Genomic DNA, 23,506 nt, shown 5'->3' with positions numbered 1-23,506 from the left:
CTGCTTATTTGTGTTAAATGCCAATTTCTTTTTGCAGCAGAAACTCTATCATCAGTACGATTCTGTACAGACACGAGGCACGACGTGTCCCATCAGCATTCTGTTTTAGGCAAAACACCCTACAGCTATCTCCTTATGAAGAAAAATCTTAATAGGCTGAAAATAAACATGGGGTGGGGGGGGTGGCATATAAAAAATCTGCACTGAATTTTTCAAATGACTTACAGCTGATCTTGAAAAACAGATTCTAAAATATCACAAACACCTTCTACCAAATACTAAACATATAGGTTGAAGCCCTCATTTTTATAAGTGATATAATAGGTTCCAAAAGCTTGGCACAAGTTAGCTTCAGGCAAACTCAAAGATTAGCCCCATGAAGTTACTAAAAGCAGTGGACCAAGATAAATGAAGAGTTGTTCAACTTTTAGAAATAAACACTAAATTCCAACGCGCTCCTATAAAACACAGACTAAGATATAACAATAGCTCACATAATCAGTTTAGCAATAAGAAATTTAAAGGTTTTAAAAAATTCTTTTTCATGAGGTTGACCCAAAGTTTATTTCAAAATATTCAGGATTAAGTTTCAGAGATCACAATGGGAGCTGTTATCCGTTAAATAAGAAGTTAATTTTTGCAACCGAACAAAAAGTAAGGCTCTGAACTATGCATCTGATGAACTGCAGACGTACAGTACACTTTTTAGCTATTAAAATGTTTCCATTCACCTCAACAAGGGGGAGCCACTGCTCTGCAGAAACACTGAGATGCTGAAATTGCTTGTCCTGTATATAATGAAGACTGCTGACAACTAGTGCAGATGCCCCAAATATTTCACTTGTACGACATAAACCTACAAAGAGAAGAATTAAAGTAATTTTTGTGTAGAAAATAAACATCAAGCCAGAATATTTTAGCAAATGAAAAAGGTCAAAGAATCCAAAAGGAGAAACAGTTACTTTAGTCCCCTATTTTTAAGCAGTTTCAGGTGCTTCTCGTCTGTTCCAAGTCAGATCTTGTTCCATATAACTTACCAGGAAAAAAAAAAAAGAAAATTTTTTTTCTAACTTATCAGAAAGATAAAAATTAGAAAAGCACTATGTCTGACAATGCACTTCTAGAATACTAATTACACAAAATAATGGGTCGGTGTCAAAGCCTTGGCAGGGATGGATGGACACACACACTTAAGCTCTAAATCCATGAAAGGCTTGAGAGAATGACACAGTACAACCATTGCACTGCAGACAGCACCAGCTTGTGGGCTTATTTTTCATTGACAGTCTCACTGCAGTTATTTAAACTGCTGACAACAGCAAGCACAATGCAATAAAGTATTCACAAGATTTATTATATCACAGCTTGCATAATACTGTGAAGGCATACTTAATCAGGAACGGGCACTTTCCTGTCCAACAGTCATGAGAAACTAGTAGGTCAGCAAGATTTGGTTTAATTGTTACAGGAAAAAAAAAACAAAACATAAAAGCAAATTATTTCCTTTAACTGCATACACAGTTGAAAAACTCAACTGTAACAAAGAATATAAAAACAGTAAGAAACTGAGCATGATTTACAGCAAAGTTATACTTCATTCATTCATTCTATGTGTAACTACTGTTTGGTGGTTTTTTTTTTTTTTAAAATACAACTATAGAAGACTCCTTCTTCTGAAGCAGGTAGGATTTCTTTTGGTTACCAAATTTTTGCAGAATAATGATTTATCTTGGCAATACTTAAATAATTTTCTAATTATCAACATTAAGATGAAATTCACTTGTATTATCCAAGTTGGCTCTAAGATCTAAAATAAAAGTTTTAAAACGTGCAATTAACCTTACCTCCTAAATTGGTAGGTTTATCAATAAGTGAAGCCACCACAATCAGCCTGCTGTTTGATTTACCAAGTTTAGCAGCACGATTCTGAAATACCATTTCCAAGTCCAAACTAGGAGTACTGTTCTTCCAGGGTATAATCTTTTTCTGAACATCAGTCCATTCTGTCTGGCTATCTGTTTCAACCAAATTTGAACCTATTAAAAAAAAAAAAATAGCAAACATTAGTCATATGGATATACAAGCAGTAATGAAACTACTGCTTCAGTACAGAAAATTATCTAAGTGGTAATACTGTAGAGACCATTAGTCATTTACTATTATTTAATGGTATGGAATCATAAAATCATAGATTAGTTTGGGTTGGAAGGGACCTTCAAAGGTCATCTAGTCCAACCCCCCTGCAAGGAGCAGGGACATCTCCAACCAGATCAGGTTGCTCAGAGCCCCGTCCAACCTGGCCTTGAATGTTTCCACGGATGGGGCATCCAGCACCTCCCTGGGCAACCTGTTCCAGTGTTCCACCACCCCCAGTGTAAAAATTTTTTTCCTTATATCCACTCTAAATCTACCTCCCTCTATTTTAAAACCATTACCCCTCATCCTATCACAACAGGCCCATGTCACATAGACACAAAGCTACTTCAGCCAAAAACCATGGAGATCAGATTGAATACAGATGTATACAGCTACTACATACAAATAATTATATTTAATATAGACCAGCTATATTTTACCCATGTCTTGCTGAGACCAGTCACTTGGTTTCAGATCAAGAAGTTCTGTTCGAGAACGATACTGCTGAAATGCTGGTGGCAAAGGAACGTCAGTGAATCTGTCAAATTTAGAGAGCGAGATCCATTCGTCCTCAGCAAGTTCCGAAAGGCGAGGAAGAGTGTAAAATATCGTCTGCAATGTAACATGGTGTTATTAGCAAAGCACCACTAAAGCAAGCAAAACAGATAATAAATTAATCTCTTAATTTTATCACACATCTTTTATCTAGCATTGTATGATTTTAGTACTTGTTTTTCTTGGTACTTGATATAACTTACTAATATCTCTCTCAATATTCATCACTTTACATACAGTGCTATCCCAAACTTTCATAAACCTAGTCTCTTTCTCTGTCTGATTAGACCTTTTTTAAGGATCTGCATTGATTCCTGTTCTGAAATTTTAGAACACCAAAGAATTACTGCTGTGCTTCTCAGCACAGAGGTCTTGTGAAAATGTTTTACATGTAACGCTGAAGAGTGTTCAGATGCCCGTATGGACTTCTAGTAAAGAATGCAGATTGATTTAATGTCAAAAGGAATATAGTCAAAAGCATTAAAATCTAGTGGCAAAATCCAACTCAGCACTACCAATACAGCTAACCACAATCTATCAAGGAGGAACACAAACACTTCTTAAGGGAAAAAGGCTGAATAAGATGAAGAGTTTAAAATCCAAACATTTTGTTTATCCCAACGCACCCTCAAGATGAAGATGAAAATGCACCCTGAATACATTGAAATACTTAACAGGTATTAGCCTTGCCTTTTGTTTGTTTGTTTGTTTTGTTCAAGATTTTCACTTCTGAATTTTGCTAAATCCTATCCACCATCTACGTGTTCAGAAAAATATCACAGAATATCAGTTAATTTAAAAAAAAAAGTTCCTTTTCTAAAATATGGCACTCTTTGTGCCAGAAGACATGTAGCCCTTTTCACATTCATGTTTGTCTTCTATTTTCAGCTTAGTTCCTCTATCTCTTGTTTTTATGTGCACCCTTATTTTTGCCTGCCTTCCCTCAGTGTTTATTCAGCTCTCAGTTACTTAAGCTAAGGCAAAAAGGATAGCTGGAAAAGGTGCTCTACAAGTTACATATCTGTATCCCGTTCACATTAAACAACAATTTAGTTAAGCAACCTTAAGTCACTTCTAAGAACAGGAGAGGTCTCAAAAATCCTAACAAACTACATGCGATTAAGTAGATGCTCTTCAGTTATTAGAAGTAACTCTTCCAGTCACTAGTGTAAAACCTGATTAACACCCACACAAATGGGCACATTCATCACACATACTTCTTCTTAACTGACCTAGGTTTTTAATACAATATTAATTAGAGAATTATGCTGTAGTCTTAGTCTAAAAATCCATCAAAATTTAGGTGAAGTAATTTATCAGAGTTTTAAATTAATAATAGTCGATCATTATTCATCCTACATTAGGACACACAAAGAAAGTTAAAAATATAGTTGTAAAACTATGCAAGTACAATGATCAGCGATAGTCTCGGACTTGCCTCTAGACTATAATCCTCGAGCGGATGAAATGTTGCAAAGAAGAAGTGATCTTGGATCCGCTGCCAGTTCCTTTTAGCATTCCTGCAATTGCAGAAACTAACGTAAGATGCACGAAAAAAAAAAGGCAACGTCCTGGATTTTTTTTTTAAATTGTCAAATTGGAATAAGACAACCTGATTGTATTTACCATATGGGAAAGAAAAATAACAATCAAGTAAGGACTCATTTGAAAAACAAACAAACAAAACCCCCAGCATTCAGGAAATAAGTTTTATTTATTTCAAGAAAGGCCCGTAACGTGTCTCCAAATTCTATTACTGAAAGAAACAAGTTTCACAGAAAGGGTATCCCATCTAGGCCTCTAAAGGAAACTGAATACTAGCCTAGGGTTCAGTAACAACTTTTAGCTGTCAAAAAAAAAAAAAGGCAGACAACTCCTCTGCTGCTTTTTTTCCATCCCATGTCTTGACATGGATGTTTTAACAGTGACTCTGATCACAGCAATGAATACTAATGTTCCCCCCAAAAAAAACAAAACCAAAAAACAGCAGTCCCAATTTTATGCTTGCTGACAACACTGTCAGAAATTTTAAATAATTTTAAATAACTCCTAAAAACAGGGCTAAATAAAAAAGGATACAAACACACAGATAGTACAAAATTTAACTGAACTGTTGTGTTTCCAAATCAGTAAGCAGAAAAGCATTTCTGTAAAGCTCATTTAATCATCACCCCAAATTAGTTTCCCTATCTATTTTTCTCCCACAGAAGTTTTTTCAAATATTAACATTGAAAACATTTCAGATTTCGTATTTGAGAACTTACTGGTACCAGGAAGTTTGGAAGAATGATTTGCGTTGCTTCAAAATCCATCAGGTAAGAAAACTAAGCACTCCTAACTGTCTTTCTTTTTACTCCACCCCTAAACTATAAGCACTGTTCAAACATGCCTTGAGTTTTTCCTGTTGTGCTTTCAAACGTTAATGCTCTACACTGAATTATCACTTCCTTTTATTTGCTGATTTTAGATTTCAATTTCCAAATCTTGGTTTCTTTTTAAACACAATATTCCACCCCACTAAAAACCCTGAGAAATTATCAAGTGCTATTTTAGAAAATTAGACTTGCTGCAAACGGCTCAGAAGAACAATATTAAGCTGTAAGTCAGGAAAAAAAAAAAGTTACTAACCCTGTGCCATGCATGTGTTCCACTTGTTGAAGGCTAGATTCAATAACTGGTGTCAGAGCTTCAAATTCTTCCACATGCAACATTCTGCACATACCCCAGATTTTTTTAAGGGCCACTAATGCATAAAGTCGAACACTGAAATTATGGTTGAAACACCACTGTAGAATAACTATGACAGCTTTCCTTAACGCTGGCTTCTGAAAAAAGCAAAGATAAAGAAGTTTCTTTCATTTATCTTAAGTCTTAATGTACCATTTAGAAGTAGAAAAGTAAGAGTGGCTCAAGAAACAGTGGCTTCCTCAAAAAAACCAGCCTTTCAGAAAGTCCAAAGCTTTAACAGTACATACATACAGGCTTCAGAACATGGTCCTGATTTCCTTCCTTCCTTCTCACTAGGGAACAGACCTACAGTCCCACTTCTGTCTTGAAAATGTATTCATTTTCTTTAAAAATTATATTTCTGCTTACAAGAAACCTCTATTAACTTCTGACTTTCTAGCACTTAGCAAGCTGATCTTGCAAATGTATGCGAACAGTAAAAAAAAAAGCCACCAACAGAAATGCCTGGATTGCTACAGATGTGAAATAGTTGATCTAATGTAAGATCTGACTGTATTTCATCCTCTATTTTAAAGATCAATTAAAAAAAAAATGAAAATTCCAAATAAAGAATTCTAAATGTAATACGAACTAGCTATTGCCAACAAACTCCATATTTTAGTGTTGTTATTCTATGGAAAGATGACCACCTTCTACATTACGTCTGCCCAGTTTCATGCAGATTAAACAAGAGCAGCAAGAAAAAAAACCTCAGGTCTATCCACATGTTTAATTAAGACTGGAGTAGCTATTTTAGAAAAACAGGTAATCAGGCCCTATGTACCCAGAACATGTGCCATTTAGCTAATTTTCCTAAGTTCAGTATGTTACAGAGGTGACAGGAAGAGTTTGTGTTTTCCATATCATAGAATATCTTAGTGGGAAGTAGGTATTAAAAAGGTTTTGAAAATAGACTGCAAAATGTGTTCTTATTTGAGAAATCTATACACAGTGCAACTGAAAAAAGAAAGAACACTTAGTCAAACTTACCTTCTCTGAGTTATTTTGAAGAACGATGTCAAAGTGTGATAACACTGATAAAAATGTGCAGATGCTTGTCTTAAGCTTTTCTTCATCCTAAAGTAAAACAGAATGTAACAAGAGATATGCACATATAAAATGTTTTTAGAGCCTGTAAGCTTTCACAGCATGTTCTGCAGATGAAATAATATCAACACTATTAAAAAACTATGTGTTTCCACAGCAAAATGTACTAAAATACAATGTTCACATTATTAAGATTTAATTTTTCCTAACATGTTATTTGCTTTTTACCAACACATCCATCAGAACAAAGTATACAGCAGTGTAAACGAGCTAAAATTCAACCCAAAGTCACTCTATATTCTGTGCCCCCCAGCCTCAAAAAGCTCTAAACCCAATAAAAACTTTGGGGATTCTTTTCAGTGCTCACACTTTTCCATGTCATCACAATAGTGGGTATTGGATGCAGAACAAATAGCCTAGCATCAGCCTCACCCACGGTCTGTACTGGAAGAAATTACTTTCCACACTTCTATTTACCACTTCTCTTTACAGATACAGTTCCTATTATTCCATTTTGTTACAGCATTGCACTGGGTGCTCAAAATCAGCCTATTTTTCAATATGACCCTGCGAATAATTTTCAAAGTCACTGTTTTCCAGGACAGCCTCTAAAATACAATCTGTATTCCTTTTTCATAAATCCACTTTTCTGCTTGCTCTGTTTGTTTGAACGGGCCCACTATGATTCAGTACATTTGTTATCGGCATGAGATTGCTTTGATCCAATAGATTATCATCTACTAAGATGATAGCAGTTCCAACTGCTTGAGCTCTTGGAAGGAATCCCAAAATAGGAAAAGGTTACATCCCTTCCAGCACTTGTCATCAATTCAGATAGGCATCACAAGCCATCTTTATGCACTTAAGAAAAAAAAAAAAAGTATAAAAGTTGTCTCAGAGTAGCATTAAAAAGCTGCCTGGTTCTGGGCAAAAATGTATATGTACAGTTTTCCATTTTTTAAATTTAATTTTAATTTTTGTCCTATTGTTTGGCTTTTAAAAAAACTACAGTAGCAACTAGGTTATTTGATAAGCAAGACGACATCCACATTTAACTATTATGAGTGGTGAGCTTCAGCCAGAGGTACCACTGCATGTCGTGTCTTCCTATATACTAGAGGAGATGCGAGTGCATACATTTTCTAGGCAGCCCAGATGTACAACGCTAAGAAATTCAACGTTATCAATACAGACAATTGCTATTTCTACAGGTCAACTCTTACAGGTAATTACTTAAAGAAGAATCAAAGATAAAGAAATCAAATGCTAGTAAGTCAGTTCTCTCCTCAGCCTCATCTTTCACAACTTTCGGGCATCATCATTCAAACCCTGCCTTCAGTTTTGGAACCATGTTACAGAACTCCGCTGTGAGAGAAGTCCATATTGCAAATTGAATGTGTGTTATGCAAGTCATGTTCCCACTGACAAACACATTATGCAGAAGACAAAAGCTGGGTGTAGAAACCACAAGTGACTCTGCAGTATCTTCCCAAACTCCGAATCTAGGGCATCCACGTGTTCCTGATGGCTCTTCTACTAGCGACGGCAAGGAGCAGTCTGACCCACGACGCCAGCTCTGCTCTGACCAAAGCAGTACATTACAAAAGGAAATCTCTCAACTGGAAGAATTCACTTACCTTCAGCCAATTCTATATCACAAATTTCTAAATGTCTCAGACTATAGTCCAGACTCACTTCCAAGCTAATTTAACCTGCTCAACAACCCATCGCTTCTAGACAGAAGTTTGAATACACAGAAAATAATGTACAGGAAAACAAACTGTACCCTCTTTGTTCAAATTACTCTTCGAGTGAATGCCACAGTTCTTACTTACAAAGCAAAAGCAATCCCAGAATTTATTAAGGAACTGGGGGTATTTATGTAGAGTCAAGATAACAATCCATTCTATGAAGTATTTCACGGATGCCTGATTGTTACCAAATCCAGCCTGGAAAACTTGGTCAAGGGTTCCACACAAAAATTTCTGAGTAAACAAAATCAGATAATCATTTAGTATATTGTTAGAGTTATTTCCATGAAGAAAAAAGTTCTAAATAAAAGAACATGCTCAGCTTTGTCATAATATTAGAAATATTTTTAATACTCAAATGAAAACATTCTAAAACCATCTAATTTCTGTATTATACTTTTCTAATATTTTATTATGAAGAGGCATTAGATGAAACTACAAAGAGTCAGAAAACTGAGAAATTTTAAATTGGCAGCTTTTTTACTAAATTAAAAGCTTTAGATCAGCTAGACAGTACAGAGTTTTAGCTAGCTTTAACAGGAACAATCTAATCTCCTATAGTTCAGAAATCCAAGAATCAGTTTTCAGTGGCCCCTAGAAATGTGTCCTAAATCCATGACTTCAGACTGAATGAATGAAACTACACAAAACTTCTACATCATCCACAGAGTTTACATTGCCTTTTATACCCTGCTGTAATTCCACATATGCAGTTTGCATAACACCAAATAATTCTTGAAAGTAGATATTTATTAATTTAAGAATTCAAAGTGAAGAGCAATACCTGGTCAAGCTTTGGAAGAAGAATTAAGAGTGTCTGCCATACCCGGTTTTTTATTCTATGCTGTAAAGAGTTTGCATAATAGCGTGTTCTAGATCGGGATACCAGTTCATCCTAAAAGCAAATTAAAAGGTTTATAGGTTTATTTCCTAATCTTCCTTTAAAACTGAATACATAGCAATATACTTTACTGTACTGAGAAAGCAGCATCTACTGCACAGCTAGTATCAGTGCTAAATGTAAAGTCAGGAAAAATATATTTATTTCATTTATTTAGAATTAAATTTTGAAGCTTGTCCAGAACTTCAGAAAGTTTAAAACAAAACAAAACAACACAACAAAAAAAAAAAAAACCACAACCCCACAATTCCACTTGGTAGCACAAAAAGAGCACAGAAATGTTTGGTATTAAGACTCTTGAAACAGCAGAAAGTTGAGGAATTTACAGCACCTACTGTATATGAACAATTAAAACATACATACATAAAGTGCTACATAAATCGGAGCACAAAGACTCAAGCTGTCATTTAGTTATATAAGAACTAAAGATCCTAAGTGAAGAGATGAGTATATAAATGAAAACATTTCTTCTTTAGCTTCTGCATTTTAAAAATAGGTTTAGTCATGCTATCAGTTATATCAGCTTGTAACTACAGCTCTAGTTTTGAGACAGAAATTGATATTCTGCAATAAGATGTTTTATGTGAAAAGAAATAGATTAAATAAATGGAGCTTTAAAAAGATTTGAAATTCATGTCCTCATATAGCTCAGATTCTTCCCCTACGTACTCTGTTTTGGTCTTCGAAATACATGATACTCAAAACTATTTCCTTAACTTTTTAAAAAAGAAAATAATTTGATGATCCATGATCCAAGTCCTATATTTAATATTAAAATGCAAATACACTTCATTATTACATGTTTAAGCAAGTAAGGAAATTCATTTTAAAGCTCACTTTTCCCATCTGATCAATCTTACAACACAAACATTAATTTTTCTCCAGTAGTTAACTGACAGGAGGAAATGAATGAAGGACCATTCATTTCTTGTTCTTCATACAAAAGCAGAATTCTATAGTACCAGAATGCATGGGTAATGTTCTCGTAGCAGCTGTAGTAATTTACCACTGATTTTACACCACTGCCAAAGCATAAGCAGCTATGATATAAATGAAAATCAGACCCCAAACTTCTCTATTATAAAGTACCTATTTATAAAGGTCTTCTAAGGAGACAATAGCGCTCTCAATTCAAAAGGTAGCCTGCAATTGTTTAAGTGAAATATGGCGCTTCAAAACACAGCCTAAAGGAAGATTCTTAATGGAACAACGGTTACAATTTGGATAATGTTCCCTGGAGTTAGAAAATCCACTGAAAATAAATAAATAAACCCAAAAGTCAGTTTTTACTATTTTAGTTTGGCTGAGTTAACTCCTGTCTCGTAACAAAAAAAAAAAAAAAGGGTATTACTGGGCAAATCTAGATAGGCTACACCAACAACTGCAAATACATCCTGTTAACTGTAAATACTTTGCATTTTTATAAATGTTCTAACATTACATTTATATACCAAAAGAAATGAAATTTACTTTATGAAGTAGTTTGATGAAAATGTCTTCCATAAACATCTTATGCAAGATATTTGATCCATCCAACACGCACAGAAATTTAATAGCACAAACTCGAACATAGTGATCATCTCGATTTGTACTGCAAAATATTAATAAAAAAAATTAAACTCTACTTGTTCAGATATAAAGATAATTCCTAAATTATGAAAAAGCACAAAACATCATCTTGAACATACTGCCATCAAGTTGTCTGTAGTGAAACAATATGCAAATACCCAGAACCAGAATTTTAATGTCTGTTCATCGTTGCTGATGAAGAAGATTAATGAATTCCAGATAACCTGCCCCTGTTTTTATCTACAGGTTTTTAATAGCATCTAAGTGTTTAAAATAATTTTCTACAGAAACAGCTGTATCATAAACAGTTTTTGAAGTTCTGTGCCTGTAAACTGTAATCTTAACACAACTAATTTATGCTTACAGTTTTGGTCAAATATTCTAGTCCATATCAACACTTGACTCCTATTAGTTACTCAGGGACATCTGGAACAATTAATGCCAAGAGAAGAATTGACGACATTATAGGTAACAAAACATCACACAGCTGCAGACTGTGAGAAGCAGACATTTGGAAACCAAAGAGCTTTTGGGAGAAAATACAGGAGTATTGAATTAGAAATAGTAGAAGATTTTTAGAAACTCAGGTTTTAGCAACTACTAGCCCTTCCCAAAGCACTATGTCAGACTGTTTCTCTGACTTTCTTCCATTGAGCACAGGTGAGAGTGAAGCTCTAAAAAAAATAAAAAAACAAAAAATAATAATAATAAAAAAATCAATAATCCACTTCAAAACCACAGGCAGAACCTATTGCCAGCATGCAAGCTAAAAAAGCCTACAACCAATCTCAAAAGGCCAAGCTCCAAATCTGGTTGCATTAAAGCCTGAGTTTCTTAACTGGCTTGTCTACAATCATGAGGTATATATCAGCACTTGGTAACATATCTGCATCCTAATAAGTATTACTTTTATGGGGTGAAACCATGAGGAAGTAGTTATTTCAGTTGCATTCAGGTCAACAAATGGGGTGTATTTTCCTGAAAATACTTCAACTTTTTTTCTACATTTTGTTTTTGAATTATGAATCTAGTGTGAGGTATACCCCTTTTACCAGGTTCTAAGTATATTCATAAGAAGCTAACTTCAAAACCAGCATGTTTCCTATTGTAGAATCAATCACCATCAATGAAGACAAAATTCAGACCAAATATTGTAACATGCATCCTCAAAATCATTACCTTTCTGTAACAACATTTGCTGCACATTTTTCTCCAAGATTTTCTATGAAGGCATGCACATCTTGAATAAGTCTACGCAGATGAAAGACAAAGCAACAAAATTAGCAGGATAACATACAAAAATTGTTTTTAATAATTATCTCAAAGTCTGAAAGAAAACAAAGCACACAAAATTATCACAAATATAATCATGAAGATTTTTTTTATACCTTTGATCTCTCCTAAATACAGTTCCAAAGACACAAGCCTCAGTGATAAGTTCACAATAATTTCCAGCATTTAAGAAAGCATTTGTCAAGGCACTCCTCTCACCAGCAGTGGGAAATATCCAAGATCGACAACAATGACTAAGGACCACATTGAAGACTCCAGTCTTTGTAGTGGACATATCTACGAGCTTGAAAATTATCTGAAAAGAAGAAGAAACAGAGGATCCAAAATCTAGTTTTCAGAAGTGTTAGAATTACTAGAATAATATTTCAGCAGGTGTGACCTCCTTCTGCATCCTAGATCCACTCAGTTTAACACTGTCTTCAATCTATTTACCATTTCCTGATTATAACAGCAGGTGAATGGGCAACAACTGGCCCAGTATGTGTTTATGTTAACAAAAGACAGAACTGATCATTGCTTAAACAGACACAACACCAGATGCTTTACATTAATCTCCTGATAACTGGAACAAATACACCTGGGCTTACTTCAGTGAGAAGAAACCTGGTGTTTTTAATCAATCCTTACCAATTTAGAAAAAAATTAAACATTAAACAAAATTTCTTCCAACAGTAGCCATAACAGTAATTCTCTTCTTTAATTAAGACTATATTTATGTTGAAGTTAAAGTTCGTATTTGCATTAAAGTGGAAAAGTGTCTTTGTACCATTTACTTTTTTTTTTGTTTTGAGGGGGGCATATTTAAAATATACAAAACAGCTATCCAGAACTTCTTCAAAAAGGAGAAAAATAAAACAAAACAAGAAAAATGGCACAAAAAGACATATAAGTTCTAGCACAATTGACATCTGAATAAGTCACAAAGAAAAAGGAAAAAAGCAGCAGAAGAAATGAAGCCTAAGAACACAGTGCTCTAGGCATCACTGTGGAAGCCCTACTGGATTTTACCATAGCAATATTCCATTTTTGGCTTTAAAATATCCCTTTGTTCCACTCCTCCCAACTACTATTAAAAAGACAGAGTGCACTGTGGTAGATAAATTAAAATTCTGCTTCTGTGACAAATCAGTATCAGGCAGTTCCATTTTTTCTCTCTCTTTAGCCAAAAACTATATAGCCATTGTACAAGGAATCAATGACAACAGAGACTGCCGAGGGGTGGGATAAGAGTATATATAAGTAGGCACTTGCTTGGGAACTTTATCTTCATTTTCTTAGGAAGGGGCAGAAGGTGGCTCGACCAGATGCCCTTTGTTGAGTATAGGAGACCTCCATTACCTCCTTGATGCCTGCTGTCATGGTATGTCCCACTGCAGACAATGGGATAGCTGTCACAGAGACTCGAGACTCTCAACATTGGCAAAAATACACCTTACATAATGCTTGAAAGACTAACGCTGAAATTAAGACAGTAATTCTAAGAATTTAAACAAATTTTAAGATCAGAGGAAAATAATAAGCTAACTACAGCTCATCAGTTACTACAACACTGAGAATACAATTATCCATTACAGATATTCATCAAGAAAAAGCTGACCTATTCGCTATTTTACCATCTTTGCATATGTATCTCATTTTGGCTTGGACCCACATTATGACTACAAATGCGAAATGTTATCTACCATTTAAAACAGATGACAGTAACGCTCATTTAAGGCAAGTTTTCAAAAAGAACAAAGAGAAAATAAATGGGACTATATTTTCAGATACTTAAGGCTAATATGGAGATATCACAGCAATTTTAAATAGATCGGAAGCGTCCATATTTCTATATTTTATTAAAAATCATTTTGGAGTGTCTAGGCTGAAAATAAAGCTGAGACATTTGCTATTATTTACTGTCACGTGTGACACCAGGACAGAGCTACATATGGTGATTTCAAAGCAAAGCTGCAACCCCTCCTACTGTGACTTCTATGCTAACTGCAAAGCAGTGCATGAGACCATAAGTCTAAGCAAACACATATACTGGTAACTAACTTATAGTGTATTACTGCTCTGGTAAAAGTCTTGTGGACTGTTCTGCACAAACACTTAATTGATGCTCAGAGGAGGGGAGGAAAGCAAAAAATCCAAAAAATATTATTTAGAAAAGATATAGTAAACAACTTTCCAGTGTATAAAGCCAAGATGAACCAACATCCCAGCACTGAATACAGTTATAGTAACGCAAAATGAAAAAAGAACACTATGACATAGGCAAGAACTTTTGGAGTACAGGAAGCTGCATACATTTCTTTTTTTAAAAAAAAAATTAATTAATTTTGTATCTTCTTAAGTATGGAGGCAGTTCTGCCATGCAGTATTACATTGAACTAAGCTGACTATGATTTTTTTTTATACACTTAGACCCTCAGAGAGAAAAAAAAAAAAAAAAAAAAAAGTCTAAAGAAGCAGTTAAAGTTGGCTTCTCTATTAAAGTTTCAAACGGTCCTAACTTGCCATTTAAGAAAGTCTTTTCATAAAGACTAGACTATTAGAAAAAAGTCTAATTTTTCCAGAATACTAATAGTTTGTGGCAGTTCGGGTGGCAAATCCTGAACAAAATATTCAGGAGGAAGTGCATAATGTAAAACTAAAATAAAGACCAAAACACCAATTTACTGAATGCGAAAGATACTGAACAGTCTGAAAATCAAAAGAAACAGTACTTTTCATTTTTTTTCTGTTACAAGAAGAAACAATATACTTGTTTATCCTCAATCTAATTCCCAGATCTTTTGTCTTAACACTGTCACAGTAGCACCTTTTTGAAAATGAAAAATTCATTAAAATAGTTGAAGGAAAAGTAAAAAGTAAAATACATTTTTAGATCCAGATAAAATTTATGTTAACTTCCCAAAAAAGAATTCTTAAACTGACCTCTTTTATTTTGGCATATGCTTGACCCTTTGCACTTGCAGCAACAGCTAGAACTTCAGTATCAAAGACAAACTGAACAAAAGCTTTTAGATTGGACCAAAATATTAGCTGTGTGTTGCTCAAAGAAGATATAATTTTCCAAGCCAAATCAAATGCTTCTATGCAGAGAGGCTCTGCTGAGTCCAGAAGCTGAAAAACAAAGAGAAGAAAGAATTGTTACATTTGACAAAAAACCACCCCCAGAACTAGTAATATTGTGCAGTTTACCTTGGGAACAACAACTTTCATGCAGTTGAAGACAGGTAAAACTTGGTCTGAAGGAAGAATAGTTAGAGCTTCTAATGCAGACTCCAGAATTTTTCTTGACCTTTCAACTGTAGATAATGACATTTCTGAAGCTTCTTCATTGTCCTGAGCCAGTGTTGGAAATGAAGTTAAAATGAAACGAAGGCAAATCCACTGGTCACAAACATAGCGTGCAACAATTTTCCCCCATCCTTGAGACGTTGTTTCTTCGCATAAACTGTAAGGAGAATACTATTCTTAAATATATATTGTATTTATTTAGCCTGCACATTCCTACTCCACCAGGAACAGCTTAACTGCACAAACTCACTATACTTCAAGACACTAAAATTTACACACATTCAAGGGGAGACTGAACAAGTTCACTGAAGAGAAATCTACAAATAAAGTTTTTCAAACACAGAAGAATCAGTTCTGGGCTCAGGCAGTCTCATTAGTCATAAACATCTGGGAGATTATTCAGTAGAAACATCACTGTATGCTGGCTGTCTTTTTTGTTAACCAGGTATTTGGTTTTTGGCCATCAGGCTTGCTCTGGGCTTCCCTTCCCCAACAGTAAATAGTTTCCATTTAAAGCGGCTTGCACACATGGTATGGCTTTATGCAGTGCATATATATTTAAGCTAGCATAAGGATAAAAAACGTTCAAAGCTAGCTGTGAAGCTAGGCTTCATAGCACTAGAGGAATGAGCAAAAGAACCTTTGGTCTGATCAATTATGGCTGCTTTAATGTTACAAAACCTGAGTAGTAAAACAAAAGAGCAACTGAATTAACAGTTTGTGTTCAGAATTCTTCATTTTTCTCTTGGCAAAAGTTATCAAAGATAAGAACAGGAAAAGCCAGCATCTTAATCATTGCTCCATGCTAATGAAATTTATTCTGGAGAATTACTGAAGCTATAGCACGGACATACCTACTTTTTTCTTCAGTATAAGATGGCTTCTTTAATACATCATTGAATTGGGAAAAGGAAATACATCTCTTCAGAGCATCCACAGAAGACAGAGATTCAAGGTGCACTTCAGGTTTCCGATCCATTATCTCACAAACTGCTGTAAGTGAAGCCATGCTAACTACTTTTCTAATTTGTTCTTTAAGCTTCAGCTCCTAATTAAAATCAAATCATACATGAGCAAACACGCATCGACGACTTCTAATATGATACAAATTCTGATACATTTTATAATCCTCCTATTTGTATCACCTCAGACATCATAAGATGGCAACTCAGCATCCTCCTACTTCTTCTTTTCTTTGCCTATGCTTAACACAGCTTTGCTTGGCTGTGTCAGTGCAATCAATCACAAGTTGCAAGCATTGAAAAAAGAATACATCTTGCAAATGACAGTCACTTATTCATTAAGTGCAGGCACCTAGCTTGACTATAATGGAACACTTCTATCTGGCCAGGTAGGAGTTTATACACATTGCTGGAGAGCAATAAAAAAAAAAAAAAAAAAAGCAGGTGCATGTTGTCAGAAATGCATGCAACAATAAAGCTGAAATTCAGAATACCACACGCTAACTGCTCCAAGAGGCTAAAAGGTCACAAGACCTATTATAAGTATTTTGTGTGACAAACACATATTCAGAGGCATGAAATAAGAAGTCTCAATAAAAAAGTCAATAAGCATATAGATCCCTAATAGTATTAAAAGATCAATGTTATTTAAATATTTTCAAGTTACTTTCAGCTGTCTAGAGCACAGAAAAGATTTTTCTCATCTGTAATTACTCAGCATTTTATTTTTTTCTTCTTAAACAGAAGATGTACTGTATGTGCACGTGAAGAAATCATCGTGACAATATAATTCCACTGAATTCAAAAGAAGGCAGTAGAGGCCCCCAGTGAACACTAAGTTTGAACCATTAAATGTTTACTTCAAAATTGCTGGAATAAGTACGTAATTCACATAACCAAAGGGCAAAAAAAAAAAAAAAAAAAAGTCTCGCTCTTTGTTTCCTTAGAAAAGTAAATCTACCAAATCAAATACATGCAATCTTTTAAATGTGTTATTAACTGTTATTGATCAATAATTCAATCCAGAAAATACCAAAGACTATACTGCCCAAACTTTAATTTCAATCCCCTTCTTTTATATAAGTTACTAATATTTCTTTACCTCTGAAAATATGTCTATTTCAGCCTAATATATACAACTATGGGACAATCAACATAACTATATGAAAAAGCAAAAACAATGCTGGGTTCTAGAATTTTTTTTCCTCTGTATGTTCCAGCTTGGAAATTCAACAGATCATTAATACAAAAGGCATTTTTGTTTAACAATAACTTCCTTAGTAAGACTGGTTCATATTTCAGGAAAAAGCTTTTGAGTACACACAGTCCATTATTACAGCTAAAGATTTACTTTAGCTATATAGATTTCTAAAAAATGTAATATAAGAAAACAAAAGTACTAAAAATCTTAGCCACAAATATTTTACATTAACACTACACTGCCAACTAAAAATAGGTGTTAGAGAATATATACATGCATACATATTCACACAAACTTTTTATTATTCTGTATTATATATTATATATTTTAATATAAATATATGTTTATTATATAAATATTTGTACATTATTTGTACATTGTTTACTAGTATGTTTACATAATTATTTTTTTAATATTATATAAGAATTAAAAAATATTTAATTATTTACTGGTTTATTTTATATTAATATTTACTGTTGTAAAAAAACTGTTAGATTACCTCTTCACATTTTCTCTCCTGAAGATTACGAATAGATGCATTTGTCAGGGACAAAATGAAATTCTTGATAGATGGTACTTTCTTCCAGCTGACTTGCAAGCACAAATTCAGTAACTCTGGAATTAAAGTTAAGTATAGATCACAACGATCCAGATCACCAACCTAAAAATAAGGAAACAAGGTAAACTGAGTCATTAAGGGGAGGAAACTTAAACTGAAAAGAAAGAAAACTAATAGTAACAATGATAGCAGAAGGAAAACAACAGCAGTCTGCAGTTGAACAACTGGAGAGGCCTTTTTTTTAATTATTTTTTTAATCTAATCCAGGGTTCTGGAGTATGCCTTAGTGCATAAGACAGTGCATAATTCTGAAAGAAATCTCCACTTCTCTTAATTGGTAAGTTTCCTTAACTTTCCTTCCTGGGCCCAAAGGAAAAACACGTGAGCCAGCCTGAGTATGAGGAGCAGTGTTCAAAGCCAACTCAGTTATCAGATCACAGCACAGCACTGCACCCTGTACACACTCAGTGTGCCTTGCACTTCTTCCACACTACATTTTATCTCATGGCTACATCTTGCTTGTTTTATGGCTTTTTATTCTCCTGTTGCACTTGCAACTTTTCTCCACCTATTGTAAACACCACCTTTGTATAACGCCATGCACTCAAGGAACTGCATGAGGAAAGAACTTTTCCTTCTTTAGTTTTGAAAGGAAATACATCTGAATTTTCACTTACCTTCATATGCCATTCTCCCAATTCAACTCTAATTTTTGCTTTGATGCAGGATCACTTTTCACATTAGTCTTCCATCACCCTCATGTTCTGGAGACTGTCTACTGGATTAATTTTCTTTCTTTCTTTCTTTTCATTTCGCCTTCAATTTGTACTTTCTACACTGTTTCTGAGAAAGTACCCCAGTGCCCCATGCTCTTCTCCAAGTTCCCACCCTTGCGGAAAGATACGCTTTCCTTTCCCCTCCAACTTACACACTTTTTTCACTCTCCGAAACACAAGAAGCAAATCTGACTTCTTTTCGTTATTATTTCTGCACACTTGTCCATATAACTTTCTCCATGAAGCCTAAACTGGTTTTCTTTTCTAAACTCACCCTTCACTAAACAACTCTAAAAATGCCACTTTACATTGTGTCCATCTTCTCATTACTGTCGTCTCTTCCTTTCCAACCTTTCTGATCTTCTCCTTTCTTCCCAATAGTCTATCGAAATACAGTCTACTAAATTAACAATTTTTAAACTGATGTCCTCTCTTTAAATCTCTATTTTGGTTTTCTGCCTTTTATGATATAAAATTAAGGGTGACAAAATTAAATGTCACAATTAAAAGAACTGTGAAGATCTTAGAACTTTTCATTTTCTCTTACTCCATATCCTTCTCTTGAAAGTACTAATCTATTTTTACCTCACTTTCAAAGTGCCTACTTCGCACTTCATTGAGGTTTTGAGAATGAGCCTCCTTTTTAACTTCCACCAATCCTTCTTTGTCAAATCTATTTTCTTCCAAAAATAACATCATTCTCCTCATCGACATCACATCCTAATTCCTCCTTCTCCATCCAGAAACATCCTGTGCATTTCTTTGATACATTCAACATAGTATTTTTAAAAGAAGTCAGACTCTAGGGACACTAAACACTACTTAGCAAAACACCTTTTTTAAATTTTTTTTCTGTATTCTTACTGTGCCCATTCAAAAAAGTTAACAGAAGTGCTGCTACGCAAATTGACTTTCTAGATGTTTAAAGATTTGATATGAAAATCAGGAACACTGGTAAATCAAATTAACAAACAAAATTATACTAAAGTAGGTCTCATAATAATTACTTACAGTGCTTAACTCATTTGTAGTAAGCCGTCGGAGAATAAATTCAAGAATACTCTCCACAGGTGTTATTAGAGATTTCCAGATAAAAAACAATACCTGATCTGTGTGAACAGAAAGAAAATAAGTGTATTAACATAAATACAATTTCCTTAAGAAATATCTTATATCTTGCAGATTTAATTAAGTTAGAGTCAAAGTTATACAGTAATAAGTATAACTTTGGTTAAGTTTGATTCAAATAACTTGAATACCTTACAACAGCTCTGTACTCATTAGCAATGTAAGCCATAGGGCTGAAAGAATCAAAGCTGATGATATTCTTTCCTGAGATTTATCATTAATTACTGAATGAAAAACCACACAAAACCAGAAGACCAAAGCATACTTTTCCAATGCATCCTTTCATTCTATTCCCAATCCTCTGCACAAACAGATTATTGATAAACTTACTCTTTATTAAAGAACAAAAGTTTCCACATCCAGCAATTAATTGTATGTGAGAAAACTGCAATTATCCATTTAAAATATGTAGGAGGTAAAAACTGGAGTTTGGTTGGGGTTTTTTTACTGTTTAGAAATAATTCAGCCTTGGATATAGAGTAACCTTACAAGATTTCAGTTAAGCTGAAACATTGTAAACTGGCTTAACATTGTAAACAAAACTGCAAAGTTGTAACACAAAATGCAATACTTTACTGAATAGAAGACTAGGCTACAAAGTATCCCACAGGTGCATAGCATTCCACAAAAGAATTCCACAAAAGCATTACACAAGGGAGGTAGGTCACTCCGGTAAAAGATGCTTAACCACTAACACACTTAAAGCTGTGCTTCAAGGGCAAGGGCTAAGCTGAAAGCCAAAGAAATAACATACTGATATGAAAATTGAGTTAAAATACCCTGTATGACCATCTCATTCAAAAAATATCAGGCATTAGTTTCAGTATTTAGAAGAGTTACCCAGATGTTTTATCTGGTGGGTTTTTTTTTCTGTAGTTGGCCCTGAGCTACACTTCAAGTAGTGAAATTATTATGAAATGGAAGACCTTTAAAAGTTAGAAATATAAAGTTCACAATCTCTGTTGTACTGATTTTCAGTGTTCTCTGTTAAAATGCCTCATTGGACTGCATCTCTAATGCTTAATTTGTTTAGAACAGTTTAACTATCTCAGATTATTATCATATTTCATTGTAAGTCTCAAATCACTAAAACATATTCTGCAATTAAAATTCCGAAGTTCTTCAGAGAAATATATTGGACATAAAATCCAATTCACTACCACTGGCTCTGTAACACTGTCAAAAAATAATTAGCAAAAACTTACTGTTTAAAATAGTCAAGTCTAACAACAGTACAGACAGCAAGACCCGTAGAAAAACGCTGCTGATTTCAGCATGCATTTCAGACATGTCTATCCCCATTAAAGCATTCTAAAATAAAACACTTCCCAATTGTTCTTATTTTTGTTTTACAAGCTTAAATTCCTTTCTTCTTCCCTCCCATCTTATCATTTTCCATTTGACAGACAGGACTTTTCACCTTTTATTTAAATCAATACTGAAACAAAACTTCTGTATTTTACAGCATTACTCTTCCCATCCCTCAACACAGTCGATTCACAGCTGCGGAAACAAGACTTATTACTTGGCTGTCCCGTGCAGGAGGAAGAAGAGTGAAAACACTGTAAGAAATAATGTAAGAAAAGAAAGGCAATCCTTGTTTAACCTAACACAAAAAGATATAATATTGCAAGTCCAATTCTGAAAGCCTGTTGAAAGACTACTGACAATGAGCTGTACTGGAGTACCCACGGGGGCGTTCGAAAGGACAGAGACACTGTGATGCTCAGCCATGCCATACCTTAAGAACTCTGTTAGCAGAACTTAACATGCTAGGTCAGGCATCAAAATTCCCAAAGCAGGAGCAATCAAGTACATCTACATTAGCAAGCACATAAGGAAATAAGGCACACAAGGAAATTATTTACAGAGTTAAATTCTTGATACTGAAAATCTAGCATGCACTCAGATTTGTTTTGCAGAGTTCTGCATTGGATTTGTTCTAGCCTTGTGCTGTAGACTGAATGCACACGGGCAGCTGGGGCACATCTTCCAGTTTAGTTTCATCTGAAGGAATCCAATTCAGTAGTCAGATCATCCCACACAGTATGAACTTCAACAGCCTGCATAACTAGTGTTCAATATTTCAGTCAAACAGCTAAAATTCAAAAGGGCAGGTGAATGCATTTTTAAAAGCATTTTTAAAAACGAGGGTAAGCATCTACTTCAGGGCTGCGTTTAGACATCTTTATAAGACATGGATGCAGAACCTGAAGTATTTTTTTTTCATATAAGAGCCTAGATCTGTGGCCTCTGCTTCAAAACTCCTCTTGTATTCCATGTTATAAAAATACTGAAAAATAACCAAGGGAAGCAGAAATCAAATGCCAAAATACCTCTTGTTCCAGTTCAGTATCCTAATTCATGAAAATAATATTGCAGTTTTTTATTTGCTCTCAGGAAAAAAAATACAGGTCTGTTCCTGTTACACACTGACCAAGTTCTAACAAAAACAGTAGTAAAGGCTCCATAGCTTTTGTTCAGACTTTCCTAAAAGATCTAGAAATTCAAGTGCTCAGTCTGTGAGAGGTAAAAACTCCCAGACAATCAGATCAGTAGGCTTGTGCCTAAGTGGGGTACACCTCTTAACCTCCTTGCTTCTAACCAAGGTCAAATTAAAGCTAGTCAGTTAAGCATGTCTACTGAAATAACGCCTAATACTGTGAAATAATCAGAGGCATCCTGTCTTTTGCAGTCTAAACAGCGTTAGTCAAGACAAAATGATCTACCAGTCAAGTCAGAAAACAGTATGTCTAGCAGAACCACTTTACGGACTCAGGGAAGGCTCTGGCTGAAACTGTGGCAACTAAGCAGGTTCGGTTGGGTTTCTGTGCTAACTTCTTTCTGAAGTATCTAAATGATTTATGGAATCCATATATTGGCAAAGAATAGGCCTATAAATATTTGCAATAAGGTCACACTCTCCAAATTTTAACTAACTGCTAAGCTAATCCTAATGGATAACAATTGCTTTCTCAGAAGCCTTCCAAGTTCTCAATTCCCAGCCCTTGGGACACCTTCAGAAGAGCTCCTGTAGGATTGGACCCACGGCTCAATTTTATAACAGATATGCCAGATTGACAACTTTTACATTTACCACTTCTAGACTAGGATTAATTTGACAATATAGCCTTAAAACAGTAAGTACCTTAGTTTTAGTTAGACTATAATTAATATAAGACACAGTATACTGAAGATATCACTAACCATCTTGCGTATTGGAACATTTTAACGAACGGGTCTGCAATAACTTCAAGAGAAGCTGTAGGCTTTTATCTGTTTTCAGTGTTGGTATGTAAGCATTACTGCCAAGTTTCATCAAGACATCCAGAAGAGGGTTCAAGAAAGCCTCTAGTTCAATCCATTCTATGTTGCTTTTTCCACTACACAAAAACAAAAATTAAAAAGAAAGTCTTCTTCTGAGTATCTGCCTTAAGTGCTGAAGTCACTTACGGAAATAAATAGGACACATGTTTCCAAGTCACTGAAGTATCTTTAGAAACGTTACCCAGTATGTTTGCAGCAACAGCTGGAGAAGGTCTAAGGAATGATCAGGCTGACCAAAAGTCTACAGAGAAAATGGACAGCTTCCTGACTTGATCAGGCTTCTACT

At 34.7% G+C, this 23,506-nt stretch overlaps 1 protein-coding gene across 3 annotated transcripts in view; it reads right to left on the bottom strand.

The window, feature by feature from the left end:
• Positions 1–23,506, bottom strand: part of TARBP1 (tRNA guanosine 2 -O-methyltransferase TARBP1) — a 38,211-nt gene that overhangs the window by 1,957 nt on the left and 12,748 nt on the right. For all 3 annotated transcript variants that reach the window (XM_086744173.1, XM_086744175.1, XM_086744176.1), the window contains exons 12-28: positions 23,101–23,276; positions 19,777–19,874; positions 17,930–18,091; positions 16,122–16,315; positions 15,169–15,424; positions 14,902–15,090; positions 12,075–12,274; positions 11,866–11,937; positions 10,588–10,708; positions 9,001–9,111; positions 8,301–8,450; positions 6,409–6,495; positions 5,320–5,516; positions 4,130–4,211; positions 2,577–2,748; positions 1,845–2,036; positions 732–856 (exon numbers count right to left, since the gene is read on the bottom strand). In XM_086744173.1, the coding sequence (XP_086600299.1) occupies positions 732–856; positions 1,845–2,036; positions 2,577–2,748; positions 4,130–4,211; positions 5,320–5,516; positions 6,409–6,495; positions 8,301–8,450; positions 9,001–9,111; positions 10,588–10,708; positions 11,866–11,937; positions 12,075–12,274; positions 14,902–15,090; positions 15,169–15,424; positions 16,122–16,315; positions 17,930–18,091; positions 19,777–19,874; positions 23,101–23,276 (2,584 nt within the window). The remainder of the gene's footprint in view (positions 1–731; positions 857–1,844; positions 2,037–2,576; positions 2,749–4,129; positions 4,212–5,319; positions 5,517–6,408; positions 6,496–8,300; positions 8,451–9,000; positions 9,112–10,587; positions 10,709–11,865; positions 11,938–12,074; positions 12,275–14,901; positions 15,091–15,168; positions 15,425–16,121; positions 16,316–17,929; positions 18,092–19,776; positions 19,875–23,100; positions 23,277–23,506) is intronic.

Source organism: Chlamydotis macqueenii, chromosome 3 (genome assembly GCF_036417535.1).
Source record: "Chlamydotis macqueenii isolate bChlMac1 chromosome 3, bChlMac1.mat, whole genome shotgun sequence".
NCBI classification, from domain to species: Eukaryota; Metazoa; Chordata; class Aves; order Otidiformes; family Otididae; genus Chlamydotis; species Chlamydotis macqueenii.
The sequence above is the reverse complement of the archived record's forward strand: the minus strand, read 5'-3'. Positions and strand labels throughout refer to the sequence as shown.